This window comes from Panthera uncia, chromosome E1 (assembly GCF_023721935.1).
Source record: "Panthera uncia isolate 11264 chromosome E1, Puncia_PCG_1.0, whole genome shotgun sequence".
NCBI classification, from domain to species: domain Eukaryota; kingdom Metazoa; phylum Chordata; class Mammalia; order Carnivora; family Felidae; genus Panthera; species Panthera uncia.
Window position 1 is genome coordinate 1223823 of NC_064814.1, and position 15970 is coordinate 1239792.

General features: G+C 62.6%; 1 protein-coding gene across 5 annotated transcripts; it reads right to left on the reverse strand.

Annotated features, from left to right (window-relative positions):
• Positions 1-4084: 4084 nt before the first annotated feature.
• SLC25A10 (solute carrier family 25 member 10) lies at positions 4085-11730 on the reverse strand. Of its 5 annotated transcripts, none has more exons than XM_049635485.1 (11): positions 11465-11726; positions 8836-8955; positions 8149-8263; positions 8009-8057; positions 7748-7789; positions 6971-7014; positions 6739-6809; positions 6525-6617; positions 6109-6186; positions 5293-5349; positions 4085-5200 (listed from the first exon to the last, which is right to left on the reverse strand). In XM_049635485.1, exons 1-11 carry the CDS (start codon positions 11555-11557, stop codon positions 5099-5101), a joined length of 864 nt encoding a protein of 287 aa, XP_049491442.1. In that variant the 5' UTR covers positions 11558-11726; the 3' UTR covers positions 4085-5098. The 5 variants fall into 5 exon arrangements, with proteins under 5 accessions (XP_049491442.1, XP_049491444.1, XP_049491445.1 ...); XM_049635487.1 differs by lacking the exon at positions 11465-11726 and adding an exon at positions 10892-11383; XM_049635488.1 differs by lacking the exon at positions 11465-11726 and adding an exon at positions 10512-10854.
• Between the last annotated feature and the right edge of the window lie 4240 nt (positions 11731-15970).

Here is a 15970-nt window from a genome sequence, read left to right on the forward strand (position 1 = left end):
AGGGGAGGGGGAGGGGGAGGGGAGCAGGGAGGGGGAGGAAGGGAGGGTAAAGAGAGGAGACAAAGGGAGGGAGAGGGGGGAGGAGGAGGAGGGGAAGGGGAAGAGAAGGGGAGGAGGAGGGAGGAAGACAGAGTGGGGAGGGGAGGGGAGAGGAGGGGAGGGGAGAGGAGGGGAGGGGCCGGGAGGAGAAAGGCACATGACTCCACTTTGCCCTGTTTTCCATCATTTTTGGGGAACTAGCATCTCATGGACCGTTTCCTGAGCAGCGGAGATTCCCCGCGGCGTGTCTGTCTGTCCCCTGCTCTGTCACAGCCCAGCGAAGCGGGGAAAGTACCCAGGTCAGGCGGGCGGGGTGTTTCCGGGGAGGGTCTGGTCGGAGGGAGGTGTGTGTACCGTCCCAAGAAGAGCCTTCCCGATGTGGAGTTTGTGTTGAGGTGCAAGGTCCCTTAAAACCCCTAAACGGACAGGGGAACTAATGGGTCGGGGGAGCAGAGCGGGAAGAGGCTGGTGGCCCAGGGTGGCGGGGTCGCCGAGAAGGCTCTCCCTGCCCGCCAGCCTGCCCTCTACACTCCTTTGGGCTGGTTTCAGGGCTCCGCCCTTGTCCCCAACTGCCCCAAACGCCCACCAGCCTCACGCAGGGATCCAAAGTTCCTGGCGGGGCTGGGCGGGGAGGGCAGTGTGTTCGTCACAAGGCCGTGCCCCCAACGCCCCCTCGCGTCCCCGTCCCCCACTTCAGTGTGGCCGCTCTCAGGGTCCCTAGTCCATCACTTATTCCTGCGAGCACCCGGCTGGCTCGGCCGGCAGAGCGTGTGACTCTCAGTCTCGGGGTTGTGGGTTTGAGCCCCACGTTGGCCGTAGACGTTACTTAAAAGTAAAATCTTGGAAAGGAAATTCTCTTTTCAAAGTTAAATATAATTATCTCCCTTGTAAGCAAGATATGAAATGGACGTCTTTATTTAATGTTTCCATATAGCATTATAAACGCTCCCATATGTTCCGGTCCCGTTACAACAGATGGTTCCGTTTCTGTGTTACCAACACTACTACTGGGGAATGTGCGGGTGGGGAGGGACATTTCTACCTGTTTGGCTCCCTTTGTAGTTTTGTGTATTGCTTGAAGTTTTTTTTTTTTTTTCCTTTCTGGCATTTTACTTATTTGCTTATTAATGTTTATTTTTGAAAGAGCACAGGCAGGGAAGGGGCAGAGAGGGGGACAGAGGATCTGAAGCGGGTTCTGTGCTGAGGGCAGACAGCCCAACGCGGGGCTCGAACTCACAAACCCTGAGGTCATGACCTGGGCCAAAATCGGATGCTTAACCAACCGAGCCACCCAGGCACCCCTGACATTTTATTTCTAAGCCGTCTCTACACCCAACGTGGGGCTTGAACCCACAACCCGGAGATCAAGAGTCGCAGGCTCCACCCACTGAGATACCCAGGTGCCCCTTTCTTTTTTAAAACCCATTTTTTAGTTGGGAAACTACGGAATGCCTCTCTCTGCGTGCGGTCCTGGTGCCGGAGCCGCGCTAACCTTCCCCCGTTTCCGTGCGCGGCTGTGGACCTGCGCCTGGCTGTCCTCACCCCTGAGACAGCGTCCACTGGCCAGGACAACCGCGGCCCAAAGCAGGAGGCTTGACTCCGTAATCACTCGGTAGCTTCCCCCTATTGCAATGGGGGAAAGTCCAGGGTGACCTGACCTCCACCGCCCCGGGTGCTGCGCTGGGGGCGGGGGAGGGGGCGGCCTCGGGGGGGGGGGGGCAGACGGAGAGACAGGCCTTGCAGCCAGGGCTGGGGTCCTCCGGTGTCCCCGCAGCACACGCTGGATTCTCCTGGCCGTCTGGACTTCGTTCTTTTATGGCCAAAGAATACTGCGTTAGGCGAACACACACGTGGTCCCCCCGCCAGGTGGTGGACGTTCGGTGGGTGTAGAGCGGCCGTGACCGTCTGTGCACAAGGGTCTGTGTGGACACATGAGTCTTGGCCTCTGCCAGAGCGAGCTCTGGGTGCGTGGCCCCTGCTGGTTCCCGCCAGGGTCACCGTGTCAGCTCTGACACGGGGGTGGAAGACCCACTGCCGGTGAGATTGTGGACGCGCGAGGGGAGGGTCCGGCCGCACGCCTCAGCACGTGGACACCCAGCTGCCCCGCGATGCTCGTGGACAGACTGCCCTCTCCCCAGGACTGGTCTCGGCGCCCTTGCTGGAAATCGGCAATGCCCATCACGTAACTTTTTGTAAATTATAAAGTGTTTCTTTAAAAAAAAGGGCTGAGGCAGACCCTGGAAATGCTGACGTGCCCTCAGGCCCAAGTGTGAAATTAATCGGCTTGGGGCCAGACCGCAGGTGGAGCCCGGGGTTCTGAGGCCGCACAGAGCTCCAGGGGCCCAGGCCTTCCAGGCGCCCTTCCGCCCCAAGCTCCGCCCTGGGAAGCCACGGGGTGGGTGGGCGGGTGGACATCTCTGCTCCAGGAAAGGTACCGTCCCTCCCTCCTCCGCATCCTGCCACGTCCCTGCCAGACCTGTCCTGTCCCTACCAAACCAGTCAGGGCACTTCCTTCCCCTGGTCCTGGGAGACAGCTGGTGAAATGCCAGCTTCACGTAGGGCAGGCAGACCATCCTGTGGTGAGCCCAAGCGGCTTCAAGGCGAGAACTTGCCCCTCAAGTGGCCCAAACTTGCTGCCGGGGTCCGAGAAGCAGCAGCCTTCAGCCTTCCTACGGCTCATTCACTCACCCCTGCCTGTCCTGATTTCCTGTTTGGGCTGTGGGTTCTAGTCCCCCTCCACGGGGGGGCTGTGGCCTGGGCTGGGGAACCGTGTGTGAGCCCCAGGCCACCGCACAGCCGGGCAGGGCCAGAGCGCACCTCGAACACAGCCAGGCCGGCCCGCTTCCTCTGTGCGTGTCAGGGCACGCGGCTGCCCTGTGCTGACCCCCAAACGTGGCCAGACCCGGAGACCCCTGGCAAGGATGTGGCAGGAACCACACCCCACACCAACTTCTCTCGCCCAGGAGTGGGCCTGGATCCAGATCGCTTGCCGGATTTAGGAAAGAGCCCGCAGGACGAGCTGCAGAGAAAGGGCAGGGAGGGGACCCCGCTCTGCACGCAGCCAGCACAGGGCAGCCGGGAAACCTGAGGGTAGTGAAGACTGACCGTGAGTTTCTATCTTGGGTGGATTGCCACTGCAGCGATCACATTCTTTGAAAGACTAACGTACAGGTACAGGTGCAAAGTATCTGTCTGCAGATGATTCAAAGTCTGGGATTTGCTTCCAAATAACGCGGTGGGTGGGGATGGGGCTGTGGGGCGTGAAGGTCACGGACAGCCCAGTGGGTGCTTACCCTGTAGCTGGGGTGGACAGGCTTGTTTTTGCAGGAACAGCTTATCAAGATACAGCGGGTTTTAGTACATTTGCAGAGCTGGGCGACCCTCACCACTGATTTTTTATACACTCGAAATGCTCCAGGACGGTGTCGGAGGTCCTTATGTCTGGACGAGCTGCCAGCAGACCACCTGTCAGTCTCTGGTGAGCAGGTGGCCCCCGGGGCGGCGCCCACAGGTCCTGGAACACTTCAAGGCCTCAGGTGGTACTCACACCAGCTCCTGCCCCAGCCCGTCTGCCCAAAGGTCTGCAGTCTTCGAGAGCCAGGGTCTCCCCAGCCCCTTTCTGGGCTTGCCAGACAACCGGGCAGTGCCCAAGAGCCCAGGACTCTGACTCCAGGGGCTCCTCCCACAGCCAAAGGGGGGTGGGGCTCCCAGGGCAGCCGGCCGGCCCAACAGGGGACTCTCAAACCATGGCGCTCAGGTGCCTGCTGAAAAGGGGAAACCCTGGGGGCCCATGGTAACTTGGATCCGGAAACTCAACGCTGACCAGACCTCCAACTTGCACACCCTTTCCCTCTCCTTCCCCGGTTTTGGGCTGCTGTCAGCCCAGTGTCCCCCAATTCCTTTGCCCGCAGGCTGCCCCAATGTATCCAGGGACTTCTTTCCCACCCTGGGCCCTCAGCCTTGCCCCCGCCTCCCCCACTGCCCCGGACACTGGAGACCCCTCCTTGGAGGGTGCGGAGTGGGTCTGTTGCCCTGGAGGCCAGACTCAGAGCACTTCACGGTCCTTTATTAGTGTCCCTGCGGAACACCCCTTGCTGTGGTGGGGGTGCAGTACCCGGGGGTCCTGGGGAGGCAGATGGACGTGGCCCCAGCCCACTTGCGGGAGGACAGGCTGCTTGGACAGAACCCAGGTGCTGACATCTGGGTCTCGGCTGCGGGGGGCCTCGCGGACAGCTGCCGTCCACACAGAGAGGGCCCCTGAGGAACACTGCGCAGAGGGGGCTGTGCAGGGAGCAGGGGGAGGCGCGGACCCCGTGCACGACACCGCACGCTCCCTGAAGGCAGCAGGACCTCCTGGCTCTGAGGTTCTGGCGAAACCACTTGTGAAAGCAACCGGGGGCTGGCTGGACCTGGTGCCTGCGGGCCATGTAGTCACCTCCCTCCTGGGCACGTGGTTTCTGCACGGTGCCATCTGCCCACTGGCCTGGAGCTGCCAGAGCGTGGCTGCCTTTGAGAACTTCAGAAAAGCGGTGGTCCCTCTCCACGGATAAAAGTGCACGTGCACACACACAATTTGGTAAAGCACTGCAGGGGGTCTGCGCCCCACTACTCTGCCCCCCAGGTCCTCCATGGAAGCTGCTGGAAGATGGTGTTGAGGGCCCCAGGCGGCTGCTCGATGAAATGAAGAAACCTCAGGGGCCAAAGGAGAAGGGGCAGGGGACCCCAGACCCTAGAAGCCCCAGCCCAGCTTTCCCGCCTCCAGTGTTAACCAGCTACCCAGGGAGGAGAGAAAACCGGACCCGGGGCCTGGATACCTCCCCTCTGAGTGAGTCAGCAGTGTGCAGGGGACAGGCTGGGGCGGGCAGGTAGGAGATGGAGGGGGCGAAGGTCACTGGAATGAGCCTGCTGGGAAAGGACAGGGTGGGGTCTGGGGCCAGGGAGGCCGGGGCGCGCCGGGGCAGATGCTGGGCTCAGGGCAGCGCTCGCCCACGGCCTTCCCAGACCCTGGAAGAGCCTGGCGCTGGGGGCTGGCCCTGGCTCAGCCCACTCCTTGGCCCCGTCAGGAAAGCACTTTGAGGCCAAAGTGTTTGCGAAGCTGTTCCAGGAAGACAAACGTGAGCACGGTGTGCGGCATGAGGCGGATGCCTGCAGGCACGAGGCCCTGGGCGGGGAAAGGGGAAGCAGGGAGTCAGAAGACCCCAGAGGGACCCCCAGCCCTGCCACCCCAGCCCTGCCGCCTCAGCCCTGCCCAACCTTGTAAAAGGCCAGCGGCCCGAGCTTTGCTGTCTCTACAGCGCAGTGAAAGACACCCTGCAGAAAACACAGAACAAAGCAAAGCAATAAAAGAAAGGCTGCTTTTGGCTTGAAAGGCACAAATCAACCCCCCTCCCACCCTCAGCACCAGCCAGCGGCCCTGTGCAGAGAGCAGGGCCGGTCAAAGGTAACGACAGCTGGAGGCGAGTGCGGGGGGCGGGGGTTGGGGGGGGGGGTGAACGGCCACCCCGTCTGCTGACACAGCAAAACCAGAGCCAGGGCAGGCGACCCGCCGGGCCCCCACAGCGCGTGGGGGACTGTTCACGCGGCAGGGCAGGCACGAAGCAGGGCACCGTAATGACTGGGGAGCCGCGGCGTGCGCTGTGGGTCTGCCCCGGGCACTTCCCGAAAGTTCATGGACTACAGTGAACCGGCTGCCTCTGTGAACGCACCAAGGAATCGGATTTAAAAACACATACAGGGGGTGCCTGGCGGGCTCCATGGGTAGAGCCTGCGACTCCTGATCTCAGGGTCGTGAGATCAACCCCCATGTCGGGCATGGAACCTACTCAAAAAAAATAAAATAAAATAAAATCTTTAAAAACACACACAGTGCCGACCGCTGCCCCGGGGCCAGCCAGGGAGGACAACTGAGAGGACACAGTCACGGAGGGAAGGGCCTCATCCACCTGCCAGGACGGGGCTCATCCAGCCACAGAGCGTCAAGTGGCAGCACGGGGACTCCCTCCCTCCCCGCCACCCCTGGGCCCCCGGGTCTGTACTCGGGAGGGGGTGGTGCCTGCAGCCCCCATTCACCTTGTACTCGCCCTTGGAGTTCATCAGGCGGGTCTTCAGGACGTCGAGGGGCTGACACAGGACCGTGGCACATCCACCCTGGGTGGGGTGGGGTGAGGTGGGGGCGCTTATCACCAACGGGCCTGCCAGGCAGAGTGCGCAAGCACCCTCCCTCTCCCCTCACAGCCCCTGGCCCGGATCCCCGGATGCATCCCGAGGGACACCAGGAACCAACCAGGGACTGTCCTGGCTTCGGCAGCAGGGGATCTGTGAGCTCCTCCCTCCCCAGGGCCTCGGTGCCCACTCACACAACCCGGAGGGACACCCCCAGACTCGCCCCAAGCCTCCTGCTTTCTGGGCTCGGGCCTCATCCTGGGTACCCTCAGCTCCCAAGGCTGGTGAGGGACCCCCACCACCTCCGCGAACCCAGCACTCACCGCGATGAAGCTGGCGACAAAGTGAGTGAAGATGTTGTCGGCCAGGTACCCGGTGCTGAGGACCAGCTGCTTGGCCTGATCGTAGCAGGACAGCTGTGGGCGTGCAGGGGCGATCAGGGCCTGGAGGAGGGCCCCCAGCTCTGGGGAAAGCGGATGGGGGCCCACAGTGACACCACCTGGGCTGACCGAACCCCAGGGCCAGCAGAAGCCCCACCTGGCCCACGGTGACGAACATCCCGCGACTGGCCGCCATGCTCGCGCCAGAGAACAGCTTCTTCAGACCCTCTGCCGGAGAAAGGAGGTGAGGCGCCCAGCCCAGCCCGATCCCTCAGGCCCGCCCAGGTCCCGCACACGCCCCCCATGCCGGAGGAAGGAGGTGAGGCCCCCCCCCAGGTCCTGCACGACGCTCCCCACACCCTCGGCCTCCTTGGACCCCCTCTTCTTACCTTCTCGGGCCACGCGGTACAAGCCATCCAAGGCATGGGCGTAGCTGCCAGGGATACAGAATGGACGCCGTGAGGCTCTCCCTGACCGCCAGCCCCTGAGGGAGGGTCCTCCCTGGGGAGAGCCATGCAGCTCTCACAGGAGTCAGGGGACAAAGGAGCCTGAAGATCTCCCAACTACCACCAGAAAACCCTTGCTCTGGGGCTGGTTTTGTCTGCCCGCTGTTGCCGAGGGTGAGGAGGGGGCCTGCCTGAACTCCTTCCACCCCGTTCCCTTGGCTCACAGTCTGGCCACAGAGAGGACAACGGGCTTGCCTGGAGCCCCATTTCACTGCTCAGCTGAGTGTAGCCCGTGTCTGCACTTAGCTAGGACAGCAAACCATAGGCAGCCTTGGAGTTAACAGGAACTTAAACTTCATGGAAAATAAGATTTTTACCGTTAAAAAAAAAAAAAAAAAAAATCCGAGCTTCCAAACCTGTTTGAAGGCCCAGACTCAAACTTCTAAACCATCCTCCCTGTGAACAAGCACAAGGCCCAGGCCTCGGGGGCCCTGGGAGCCCAGCCACCATCCCAGACTCCCCCCCCCAAAGAAAGCAGCCAGAGGCCTTCTGACCCAGGACGGCCGTGCCCGGTGCGGGTTTCCCAAAGCTGTCAGCCGCCTCTGCTCACTCCAGCTGACGCCACAGGCAGCACGGCCCATTGGGGCCCACGCTGGCGCCTGCATGGCCCCCCACACCCGCCAGGAAGCCCCAGGGGCTGACCTCGGCCCTGCTACTCACTTTCGGCGCTGACTGGGCTCCAGCTTCACGTCGTTCTGCATCCTGGAACGGGGGGCGCCGGCTCAGGGGGCGCCTCACACGCCCCGCATGGAGGTCAGCGGGCTCCAGGGCTCACCCTGGCAGTGAGCAGCTGGGCCCGCCCCGGCCTGCCCCCCCAGCGCCCAGGACCCCAAGGCGTGAGCAGCTCTTTCCGAGCAGAACACACCGCGGTCCCGTCAGGGGACAGGGAAGACCCCGACCTGGGTGGGTGGGCACACTGACCTGACGTTGACCATATCTGCAGGGGTCCCCACGAAGCCTCCGATACAACCTGGGGCGACAGACCCCAGAGCCAGCATGCGGCGACTGGCGATGTCTGCATGCCCCCCCATCCCCCCAGCCCAGCCCAGCTGGCAGCTCACCGCTGATGGAACCCAGCAACACCTTCTTGTAGAAAGGCAGGGGTCCCTGGCTGCCCGTGGTCACATGGTCCCGCACGGACTCATAGATGGCAAACCGAGTCAGGGAGTAAGTCATCTGGGGAAAAGGGGCCCAGCTCAGAGGGTGCAGGTGGAGGGACCCTGCTGGGCATGTGACACCTGTCGGGCCTCCCCCCCCCCGGTGCACAGTCATCACCAAATGGGCCATGGGGATATAGGGACTCTCTCGAAGCCACACGGTCAGCAAGTAGCTGAGACAATGTGCAAATCTGGGGCTGGCGGAGTCCAGAGTCCTGCCCTTTCCTCTGTCTTTCCCTCCCTGGGCTCAGCTTCCCCACCTGTAAAGGAGGGTCTTGAGCCCCGTAGGAGGCAGAGCACACCCGATCCCACGGCACCCTGTGCCATCTGGGGGTTGCCGCCCCTGGGCCCCGTGGTTCCTTTCTCCCAACCACCGTGAAGAGGAGGAGAAGTCACTTCGGGGCCCACAGGGCACCCCTGGCGAGGAGGCGTGGCTGTGTCCGAGTCCAGGCCTGGGGGGCGCCAGCCTTCCCTTCGACCTGCCTGGGCTCTGGGGCCAGGACCTAAGGAAGCCCCTGGCTGGGAGGCGGAAGTGCCCCGGCCATGCGTCCTGCCCACCCGGCGTCCTGGGAGGGGGGCCCCCAGGGGCACCTGTCTGCACAGGGAGGCGCTGAGGCCGTTGTAGAGCGCCAGGACGCCGTCGGAGCGCACCACCTGCAGCGCCATGCCGGTCATGCGCAGCTTCACCTCCTGCTGCGTCTGCAGATGTACCTGTCGGGGGCACGGCTGCTCAGAACAGGGCCCCTGCCCCAGGGCCCACCCAGGCCGGCTCTGCTCTGAGCCCTTTCCCACCATCTAGCGCTTTACGTCCTCATGAAGACCCCACGGGCCGACTATTACCAGCGCCCCAGTTTAGAGACGGGAAACTGAGGCACGAGGAGGCAGAGAGCTGTCCTAAGGGCATCCAGCTGGGGTGTAGAGATGGGACGCCATGCCCACACCTGGCCCCAGCCTCGATCCCACACTCTTCATCGATCCCACACTCTCCATCGACAAATGACAATACCAGCTGACACGTGAGCCCGCCAGGCCCGTGAGAAATACTCCACATATGTGTCTGAGTCCTCATGGCACCTGCCGCTGGGATGGCGGTTGGCAGTCCCATTTTACAGATGAGGACACCGAGGCACCATGCAGACACCCACCAGCTGACTGCAGGGCCCCGTTTCTTAGCTATGCCACTTCTCAAGAGGGACCAAGAGTCATGGAGACTCAGAGACAGTCCCGGTGGGCTGGGAAGAGGTGGTGGGAGTTCAGCGGGGGAGAAGGGGAAAGACACTTCTGGGAGGGCCAGAGCACGGCCACCCCGGAGTCTGTCCAGCCTCAGTGATGTTCTGGCTGGGCCTGCTGGGCAAGTTACCGACCCTCCTGCTTCAGTTTCCTCGGTGTGCTGTGAGCACCAAGTAGCTCAGTGGATGGACCCTTCCCTTCCCACTCTGTCGCTGCCCAGGGGCTCTGGTGGTGGGGCAAAGGTGGGTTGGGGTGGAGAGGGCTTCGTGCTCAGCACAGCCACATCAGCCGAGCTGGATAGGACAGAGGGCACTGGGCCTGGGGGCAAGGTGGCCATGCAGGAAGCAGCCCTCGTCCAGGCGAGAAGCAGCCTTGAGGACTGAGCCAGGGCACAGGGGCAAAGGGAGAGATCAGCGAGCTATAAAATAATTTCTCCAGTGACCACAGGGCCAAGAGGCAACAGCCTCAGCCAGGGCCTCCCCTTGATGCTGGCCTCCGTGGCTGTCCACACTGCCTGCTGCTCCCCAGCAGGGGCCAAACAGTGGCCCCGGTCCTGTGGCTGCCTGCCTCTCTCGACCTCCTCCCCCTGCAGGATTCTGTGGCAAAACAGCACCTGGGGGGCAGGCACGGGGCCTGTGGACAGGTACAAATGACTGTAGGCTGCCTGTGAGGGCTCCAAGGGCCCCTGGGAGCTGTGTCCACTCACAATCGGATGAGAGCCTAACCCTCCAGGGCCCCACGGTGGGGACGGGGGAGGGGACATGGGGAAAGCAAAATTAAACACAAGGAGGGGATCTTGCCTCCCCTCTCTCTGGTGGTCAGAGCAGCCTTGACTTGGCCCTGCTCCTTCTGGCAGCGCTCAGGCCCTGGGGACTACTAGGAGCCATGCAGGTCTCTCCCAGGAGAAGCCCAGGGGCCACCAGCTTCTCAGCCCCCCTCCCCATCTGCTAATGCTGCCTTGACTGGGGAGGGGGTGCATTTTTACCAGAGAAGTCAATTTCCTTCATTCAGCAAAAAAGTCGCTGGAAGGAAAATACCTTAGGTGGAACGCAGCGTGGGGGCCTGGCCGGGCTGCAAGTGAGGCTGAGGTTTGGGTCAACAGGGCCCCCGTGCCAGTCGCTCCCAGAGGGTCAGTGTGGGGATCAGGCTGCTCTGGGTGGGGGCAGGGAAGGAGGTGGCTGGGCTGCTGTCCCTTGCCCACGGGTCCATGTGACCCCAGGCCAGGTTCCCCGGGGCAGGGCCTCCTGGGCAGGCTATGCTTTGCATCACTGGCCCTTTCTTCTTTGTTCTTTGCAGGGAGAAAGGGGCAGAAAACACCCCCCGCCGGCTCTGGGAGACAACAGAACTTCTGTCTCCTACTGCCTCATAAGCGTGTTTTCTACAAGAAGTGAAGTGGGCATGAATGCCTCTTGCTCACCCTCCCCAGGCAGGACCTGCGTGGGCGCAGGGTCCCTGGCTTCTAGGTGCCCACCCGGTCCAGGAGGAAGCAGCCACCTGCAGTCCGCACTCCCTCACTGTGTGCTGGGTCCCCACCAGGCAGGGAGGCCACCTGGGCCCTGGGTGTGCTGGAGCCCTGGCTCCTCTCTAGATGCCAACTTCTGTGCGCCTCACAGAACCACCCCCTCAACTTGCAACCAGGCAGAACTGTGCTCAAAAGTGAGGGGTGGAAACTGGCTCAGAGAGGCCAAGTGACTAGCCCAAGGTCACACAGGTAGTATGGGGGAACCGCGGCCCGTGAGCTACGAAAACGGGGCGCCTCCATCCGGGAGTGGGCAGGGTCTCCCGGCGGGGGCGGTGAACCGATGCCCCTCAGGCCCGGCGCCAAGGCCGACCCAAGTCCGAGGCCCTCCCGGGCAGCGCAGCGCCAGGCTGGTCGGCGCCCAGAGCTTGGGCGGGCCCCCTCGCCCCACCCCCACCCCCACCCCCACCCCCACCGCCCCGGCCCGTTAGCGCTCGTCGCCCGCCCCCGCCCGGCCCGCGCCAACCTCACCTTGAGCAGGTCCAGCGGGTGCGTGCAGCAGGCGGCCCCGCACGAGGCCAGCCCCCCGAAGTACCAGCGCGACACGCGCGCCTCGGCCGCCATGGCTCGCGCCGCGGACGCCCAGGAGCGCCGGCTGCCGGCCCCGGTTCGCGCCGCCCAGACCCCGGCTCAGGCCCAGGCCCCGATCGGACCCCGACCCCAGTCCCGGACCCCGGCCCGCGTAGCCGTCCGCTCCGCGTTCAAAGCACCGTTCGCCACCCGCGCGCCGCGCAGCCAATGCGCCCGCGCGGCCCTGGGGGCGGGACCACTTCTGGGGGCGGGGCCACCGCGACCCCGCCTCGAGCCGGGGGGGGCGGGCCCCGCGCCTTAAAGCGGCCGCGCTCGGGCTGGCCAGCGGAAAGGGCTCCACCGAGCCGCCTCCCCGTGTGCAGCAGGCGGCGGGAGAGGGAAGGGGAACGGGCGCGGCCGCGCGGACCCCCGGGAGCTTGCTGAGTGGGCTGCTCCACTCTCCCCGAGAACCGGGCGTCCTTCCCCCGCCCTGCTCCGGCTTCCCCAGGGCCACCCCTACGCCTAGGGCAGGTCTCCGAAGGTCACGGCTGAGGAGTGGCCTCGGCGCTCGGCGCGCTCGGCGCTCGGCGCTCGGCCAGTCCCCGCCACTCCCGGAGCCCGGCCTCCTGCAAACACCCCGCCCCAGCCGAGGCCCTGACCTTGCACCCTGTGTCCCAAGGCAGCCACACAGGCCCTGGGGTCAGCTCTGGGACACGTGCGCCCAAAAGAGGTGGCACAAAACCTTCTTGGAGCCAACCTGCGAATTACATGAAAACTAGGGGCAGAAGACAATCCACTCTCCGGAGCTCCCAGCCAAGGCCAGCCTCAGGTCTGCTCTGACCAGACAGCCCCAGGCAGCCATCCCGGAGGAGGACAAGGGGACAAAGTTCTGAGCCATGGGGGTTCAGGCTCCTGGGAAGTGGCAATCAGGAGGCTGGCTGCCTGTCCCCATGAGAAACACACCTGTGCACACGTTCCCACTCTCATCTCACCATCCAGCAAACAGCAGGTGCAAGTGCTGGACAAAGACACACCTGCTGGGCAAGATGGAAATTGGAATCCCTGGGGCCACATGGACCCGGGGTTCTCCGCACCTGCTGAGAACCCTGAATAACAAGTCCAGCTGGCCTCCGAGCGCCCAGCAGTTATCTCGCCGTGTCAGAGGCATAAGATGGGCCAGCAAACCTATTTGCTTCAAGTGGCCAGCTGAAGACTAAGGAGACTGCCTTCCAGAAGGCTAGGAGGCTTCTGACCCTGAGGTCATCATCTGGGGAAGTGAACAGCCCAGAAATGCTGTGGACTGGGGAGGTGGAGGGAGCGTCGGCCACACAGACATCCGGCTTTTTCTTAAGGCGGGGGGGGGGGAGAGACGGGAGCTGCATCTGGATGAAAACACAGGCCAGCGGGACCCGGTGCCGGTGCCGGAAGGGAAGGGTCGGAAGGGTCGCAGCGATTCTCCAGAAGAAACCAGAGAGGGGGCGCCTGGCTGGCTCAGGAGGAAGAGCATGTGACTCGATCTCAGGGTCGTGAGCTCAAGCCCCACGTTGCGCATAGAGCTTACTTAAACAAAAATTCAATTGTATTTCTATGCAACAGCAATAAACAATCTGACAATTAAATCAGGAGAAACAATTCCATCAAAGAGATGGAAAGAAAAGAAACCAGAGAGGATGCGAGACACAGCTCCGTAAGGAAATGGGAAAATGTGTCACCAAACAGCGAGATGGCTTTCACAGCTGAGCTGGCCCTTTGTTTAAAAAAAAAAAACAAAAACAGGGCTACCAGATGGAACTGGTAAGCTGCAGAGGAGGGGCCTCCTTGTCCAGGGTCCTATGGGAAGTAGGAGCACCTTTGAGCCCACTCCCTGAGACCCAGGCCAGCACAAAACCTGCCCCTGCACCGGTCTCATTCAGGATAAATCGAGATGTTGGAATCCTGGATCACCCAAGGGCAATGTTATCATCTCCTGCCTAAGCAAACACGTCAGTGGCGTGGAGCAGGGCAGCCCAGAGGGTGAGGGGCCAAGGGGCCAGCGCTTGCTGTGTGCAGATGGTGGGCCGCCCAGAACATGAGACACAGCACGAGCGATCTGCGAAGCCCCGCCTAGAACTGGAGAAGCCCCGGAAGCGCGGAGGAATCCTGGAAAATGGTAAGTGCGTGGAGTGTGGGGCGCCCTCTTAAGAAATAAGGGGTCTAGCTTTTGGCTTTCTGCTCAGGGGCGCGAAGGTGCTACTGCCTTCAGGAGTCCTCAGTCCGAGTTCCTCCGACAGCGGCCGCCTCCACCCTTCCGCCTAAGTTCCGCCCCCAGCAAGACGAAATCAAAATCGTGGGCCTGAGGCGCGCCAGTGGGGGAGTCGGGGCTACATCTGCCCTGGCCCCGAAGCTCAGCCCTACTGGCCTGTCTCCAAGATAGGGTGGTGATGACATCGCCAAGGCAACCGGTGACTGGAAGGGTCTGGGGGTTACAGTGAAGCTGACCGTTCGGGACAGGCCCAGATCGAAGTGGTACCTTCCACCTCTGTCCTGCTCATCAAAGCCCTCAAGGAACCGCGGAGACAGAAAGAAGCAGAAAAATATTAAGCACAGCGGCAATGTCGCTTTTGACGAGAGTGTCATCATTGCCTGACAGATGCGTCACTGATCTTTAGCCAGAGAACTCTCTGGAACCATTAAAGACCTCCTGGGGATGGCCCGGTCTGTGGGCTGCAACACCAATGGCTCCCACCCTCAGGGCATCACAGAGGACATCGACAGTGGCGCAGTGGGATGGCCCACTAGCTAAGAACTACGAAGGTAAATACTTCCATGAAGGATCATTTGGCAACCAAAAAAGGAAAAAGGTGGGACTTTGCAAGCTGTAGGTCAGGGGAACTCAAAAAGATCCCCAGCCAAATTCTCAAATGGATCATGAAGACTTCTGCATAAATCCAAGGGGCTCTGAGATGCAGAGGTCAGGTGAGGTCTCGAGAACAAGGCTGCCGGCCTCGTCTCTGGAGGACGTCCGTTCCTGAGCGCTCCTGCATGGCGCTTAGGGAGCTAGGATGGCACCATGCGGGGGCCAGGTGGACACCAGGGTTCCTGGAACGGGCAGGAGCCAGGGGTCAGCTTCAGAGCTCCCCCTGCCGTGTCCTCTGTGACCATTTCATCAGCCCGGACGAAGACGCGGTACGCGGATTCCTACCAGGATCTGACGGGACCTCGCAAGGGTCTGTGCTAGTAACATCAAGCCAACGCAGGATGCACAGACCTACCTCCTGGTGTCGAGCCCACGGGCCAAGGCCAAGTGGCCTCCGGGGACCCAGGGCACACCCCATCTACTGCCAGGTCTGAGACACTTGGCCAACTGCACCAGCAGGTGGAGACCACAGCTGGGGTGGGGTGGGGGGGGGTGGGGGCAGGACCATGAGGGACTGTGAGGTCAGGTGGGGGGCACCAGGTGACACTCAGCATCAGGGAAGCAAAAGGAGTATGGCCCGAGGCACACGGTCAACTGCACTTTTGAGCAGTCAGCCCCAGCACATCCGGGACGCAGCGAGGGTGTCATCATCCCAGGAAGAGGGGAGGGGAGGAGAGTCCTAATCATTACCCACAAGTCCCTTGGAAAGACAAAGGGGCTCAGAGCACACACAGACTCGGGCCACCAGTGCAAGGCCGAGGCTGAAGGCTATCCCTGACTTTAGATCCTCCCTTCCCCTGGGAAGGGCAGTTGGGCCAGCAGGATACCCAACCGGTCATACCCGCCTCAGGTGGCCCAGGAGTCACCTCTGCTGAGGGAAGGCACGCCCAGAGACCTCCTGATGGTGAATCATTAACTCCCTGGGACTGTGCGGGCCACAGGTTTGGCCGGTGGAGCTCTCTGGGTCAGGGAGCAGCCTTCTTACAAGGAGGTCCAGCAGGGTCCTCCAGGAGGGCCCACAGGTGGCATCCGGGTGCTGGGCACAACCACCTGGGCACATGCCAGCTCCCCAGACCTGTCCTCAGGGTACCCAGAGCCCGGCACTCCCAGATGCAACATCTCCTTCCGGGCCCACAGCCCTGTCCTTGCAGACCACTCTTCCAGCATGGCCAGGGAGGGGACAGCTGGCCTTTCTCAGGTACACACCTCACCTGCTGCCTGTCTGTAGGCCAGTGCTACGCTTCCTGCCGAAGACCAGCACTGGTGCCCCACGCCCACCTCCCAGGTCACGATCTGACATCAGCCTCGCGGCAGCTGCCACCACTCAGGCAAGCTGGGTGCTGCCCCAACCCCCCCCCCCCGTCCCCCCCTCCGTGAGCTGCTGCCGGACCTCCGAGGTCAGGCCCCTGCACAGAGAAGACACAAGGAACGCTGGCCGACCCCCACGTGCCCGGCAGGGAGCGAGCCCTGCCACCCCCGGGGCGGCCTCCCTGGCGGGCAGGAGCTCCAAGCCAGCCCGCACTGCCCACTGGCCGCTGACTCAGACACACCACTGCACACACGGCGCCCAA